Source organism: Ailuropoda melanoleuca, chromosome 16, assembly GCF_002007445.2.
Source record: "Ailuropoda melanoleuca isolate Jingjing chromosome 16, ASM200744v2, whole genome shotgun sequence".
In the NCBI taxonomy this organism is placed as follows: domain Eukaryota; kingdom Metazoa; phylum Chordata; class Mammalia; order Carnivora; family Ursidae; genus Ailuropoda; species Ailuropoda melanoleuca.
In genome coordinates this window covers 21,708,120-21,713,022 of record NC_048233.1, presented here as the reverse complement: position 1 = coordinate 21,713,022, position 4,903 = coordinate 21,708,120, and the positions used below count along the sequence as shown (strand labels likewise).

The 4,903-nt window shown below is 35.8% G+C and overlaps 1 protein-coding gene across 18 annotated transcripts in view; it reads left to right on the top strand.

Moving 5' to 3' along the window:
* The window catches only part of SOX5 (SRY-box transcription factor 5), a 960,947-nt gene that overhangs the window by 749,584 nt on the left and 206,460 nt on the right, over positions 1–4,903 (top strand). For all 18 annotated transcript variants that reach the window (XM_034644599.1, XM_034644605.1, XM_034644606.1 and 15 more), the window contains one exon: positions 159–245. In XM_034644599.1, the coding sequence (XP_034500490.1) occupies positions 159–245 (87 nt within the window). The remainder of the gene's footprint in view (positions 1–158; positions 246–4,903) is intronic.

Below are 4,903 nucleotides of genomic sequence, written 5' to 3'. Positions count from 1 at the left end.
CCCCCCCCCCCCCCCCCCCCGTTATCAGTTTGTTGATGAAGTCATTATGAACTGGGGCCCGGATAGGGATGGCCTTATTTTTAGCAGATAGACTTTTAATGAGCTGCATTGTAAAGATAGTCATGTTGATTTGCTTACATTTTTTTTTTTTTCCTTAGAAACCCCCAGTATTGAAAAGCTACTCTCAAAGGACTGGAAAGACAAACTTCTTGCAATGGGATCAGGGAACTTTGGTGAAATAAAAGGTAATATATTTGTAATTATTTTGATCGAAAATGTATGAAAATGAAGTTTATATTTTGAAATATAATGGTGATATAGTGCTTCTCCCCCCATCCCCTCCTGCCTCATGCATTCTCTGTCTTTGGTGTTTCTTCTTTCTAGCTTGAAAGTGGATGTATCAGGGTTCTTATTTTCTCTTTGTTTGTCCCTTATTAGAGAAATGGAATGTCATTTTAACAGAATAACCCCACTGTATCTTCAAAAGGCTTTGGTTTTCATCATTAAAAAAAAAATTAAATGATTTACCTTGTAAGTAGGGATGTATTTATATCAGCGTTAAAAACTGCCTATTATGAGATGATTTTATACATTCTACATATTAGAAGTGTGGATGTACATAATCTACATTTAAAACCAGAAATGACGAATGGAGAAAGCTTAGTAAAAGGTTGTTTTTTACTAACAAGAGCAACATTTTTGGTTTGGTTTTATTTGAATCAGACATTACATACAACTAAGAGAAAAAGTCTATACGGACTTCATGATACTGAATATTCATATCTTAATAAACTTTTACTAATAACAGTGAGAGAGGGCTGAATTTCTCATATAAAAATAGAATCAAATGGTCATTTCAATTAATTTTAAAGTGTCTTTTCTCAAAGCGAAGTAGGCAATCTCTGGTTTTCTATTTGTTGCCAATAGTACACTTAGATTCTGAGTTCTAAAGTATTAATTTTGAGAAAAAATACTTATTCATCAATATTAAAATATTTAGTTATATATTACTCTATATTTTTGGTAGAAGCTGAATATATTTAAAATATCACCAGATTTATATTAATATACATGTAGAAATATGTGTATAAATAGCTTTATTGCATATGTATGTATGCGCACGTGTTTTCCCAAGGAAAAAGGCAACCGTCTTTCTTACGGCTCTACTACGTTGGAGCATCCTGCAGAAAGGCAGGACAGTAGCATCTCAGCATTTGGAAACTTCCAGAAAATGCTAGACTGAATATTTCACTTTTCCTCCATTCTATTTGAAGTGTACATATATTCAGGTTATGATTAAGTATACCTTGGTGATGAGAGAATGAATGGGTGCTAATCAACACTTTCAGTAACCAAAATCTATAATGGAATCAAATTCAAACAGATAATAATTTATATGCCTTAAAGACCTTGAAGACCAAGTTTAAAGAGAACAGAGAAATTTCTCTTCCGAGGCAGCAGATCCTTTATATTATTATGTTGGATTTTTAACCCATTTGCACCCGAGATAGAGGATGTGTTCTCTCCAAGGCTCTTTATTCTCCTCTGACCTGGGTGATAACTGAGAGTAGAGCAGAGAAGACCGCCTATTCCAAGCCTTGTGATCTCATTCCATTGGAGGACAAACATTTTTCCCTCTGTCGTTTTCTTCACAAGTCAGACTTAAAAGCAGCCACAGCAGTGATGATCAGCTTGGAGGAAAGCAGCCCCGCTCTCCTTTCAGGCTTGCCCGTGGGGTTAGTTCAGGAAGCTGTAGTACCGTCAAAAGAAGTTCCGTCTTTAATTTTGAGGTTTTTAAGCTTCACATTCAGAGCCTAAGTTTGGTTATTGTCCTCTGGTTCTGTTCAAAAAGCTGTTTTCTGATGCATTTAAAAAGCAACTGTGGATCTTTCTTCTGTTGGAGGCATGGTTATTAGGTGCTTGGATAGGTTTGGCAGAAAACTGGGAAAATAGCGCTGGCTTACTTTTCTTACTGACTGCCCGTGACAGTTGCAATTACTCTCCATTGTTCATAGGTGGCTAGAAAGTGGAAAGGATACAATAGTGTGTAGCCCTCTGGGGGTAAATGAATTTGACTTAATGGTTCTTGGGGGGTCAGACACTATGATTATGCCATGCCCAGGAATGTGGTTTTCATGCCACCTCAGAAGAAGTTATGTGAGAACAATGGCTTAGCTGTTTGGCAGCCTTATTTTTTTTTTAATGAAGCAAATAAAGGTGTAAGTCTTGTGTATGTGTGCACTGTTTTGGGTAGAGATAGGGAAGAATAAGTGTGAGCTTTTTTTAATCTGGAAATATGAACTTATTCAACTATTAGATGATTAATGATAATTTAGAATGATATATTTAATAGACTCTCTGCATATGTTAGCACATTTACAGCCTTTACAGTATTTACCAAGTCTTGTCTATCGAAGTGTTTTCTCCTCTGTTTATACAGGTCAGTTTTCATTTAACTTTTAATTAGTTCCAGAAAACATGTGAGTGAATGAGAGTGTGTGTGTGTGCGTGTGCGTGCGTGTGTGCGTCTTGAATACCTAAAACTACAGCCAAGTGAGAGCAGAGCTCAGTTCCTAAGCTCTGGCCTCAAGTTGCTGCACGTGAATTAATTTTGGGGCATTTGGACAAAGGTTAATATTACAGCTTGGCAAAGATCAAAGAAGTGTTTCTTGCTATTACTGTTTAAAAAGTTAAAATGATAAACTTTTAAAAATAGGGAAATAAATAGCATTTGGTTTGGATATTTTAGCTATCCATAAATAGTTGTTATACCCACTTAAAGTCAATCTCATTTTTCAAGAAACAATGTGAGTTAGTAAAGGTCACCCACTTCTGAGAGCATAAAATTATTTTTCATGTTAGATTACTTTGCCTGTTAGAATTGATACCATTTTATGGTCTGGTACTTTGGAAATATGAAGTAATTAGGTTTTAAAGTTACATTCAAAACAACCCTCTAAAAAATATACAGAAAGGACACTAGATCCAGTTTTGCAGAACGAAGTGGTTTGACTGAAAAGCTTGGCCAACAGTCAATGATATGTGTATCCACTGATTAGCTGCCTGAAGAAATTATTTATTTCTTCTTCTCCAGTCAGCTATCTCGTGCAACTGGTCAGCTTAGAGAGTTTTTTGTTGTTATCTATAGCAGGAGCACTGAGTAACGGTTGTGTGAAAGGTGAAGAAATACCTCTTAGAGCCTCATAGTTACTGAGAGGGGACAGAACAGTGCCTGCACTCTTCACCTGAGCACAGTATCTGGGGATCCGTGGCAGCTTTGACTCATCTAAACAGATCATTTGCTTTTCAGTAAGTCATTGCGGAATTCATATTTTACGGACTTAATTTTTTTTTTTTTTTTTTTTGTAGAATTAGAAAAGCAGGGCGTTGTCTGAGAGGTTTCTGTCTAGGTCCCTCAGATAAGCCCAAATCATTTTCTCCACCTGCCTTGTATAAAGAATTCTTCAGAGCCTGGTTTCTTTCCCATTGGTATCCCTGGTAGACCCTTTCTCACCCTGCTCAGAATGCATTAATTTAGGCCAGGAAAGGGTTGTATCTGGTATTAAGAAAAATGCCAGCTGCAGTTGGTATAATAAAAAATTGGCTCTTTTGAAAGCTATAATTTTGTTCTTTCTAGAAGATGGAACATAAAGGCAAACACCCGACAGCTCTAGAATGCCAGTAATAGATTCAAGGAAATAACCTATTCAGTGATACTTTGGCCTCTTAGAACTCATGATAAATACATGCTATTTAGATTCAGCATGTGGGTTAAAGTGGATCCTCTGTTAGGTGACATAACATTTTGAGATAAAAGAGATATGTGAATTCAGTATATGGCTTGAAAGAGATAATTCTGTTTAAATAATATTAGACAATTTGTAAACAAGCAGACATGGAATAAGAATCAGATCTCAGATAATAAATCGAGTAAGCGATCCTTAGAATTTTTAAATTTAAAACATGGAAACTGAAATCCCTGTTTAGATATGTAAGGCTTTGTATCACCTTGAAAGTTGTTTTTAACCCTTTCTTTTAAAATTTAAAAAAAAGCTATCTAAGAATCACATGCTTTGCTAATAATAACTTTGTGACTTATTTCATTTGTACATTAGCCTAAAAGATATGTCTGCACATTTTTATAAAGGAGTTGAAAATGTTGATTATTTTTTGAGGGAACTGTTGCATCTGAAATTTGTTCAATGCAAGAGTTCAGTGGAAGTGAAGAAGGTACAAAACATATAGTCATTTACTTCTAAATAAAGTGATGCTTAATGTTTTTAATCTACTCAGCTTGTCTTATAGTTCTTCTGTAGTTGTTTATGAGTAATGTGTTCACTTTTTTAAAAAACTACTTTGTGAGAACCAGAGAAAGACTACTCATCCACAGCATTTAAGTTTTTAAAATAAGTTTAAAATAAGGCCTGTAAAAGCAAAAAAGTGACTTTATGTTTTCTGCACATCAGTGACTTGCTCTGTCCCAGAATGCCAGAGGCTTTATGCCAGTGTATAAACACAGCAAGTGATGGAAAGAGAATGGTTAGACACTGGATCTCATTGATTTCTGTATTGATGAATTAAGAAGTTTTATATACCTTTCTAATTAGCCATCAGGGAAATTCAAATCAAAACCACATTTAGGTACCACCTTACGCCAGTTAGAATGGCAAAAATTGACAAGGCAGGAAACAACAAATGTTGGAGAGGATGTGGAGAAGGGATCCCTCTTACACTGTTGGTGGGAATGCAAGTTGGTACAGCCACTTTGGAAAACAGTGTGGAGGTCCCTTAAAAAGTTAAAAATTGAGCTAGCCTATGATCCAGCCATTGCACTACTGGGTATTTACCCCAAAGATACAGACGTAGTGAAGAGAAGGGCCATATGCACCCCAATGTTCATAGC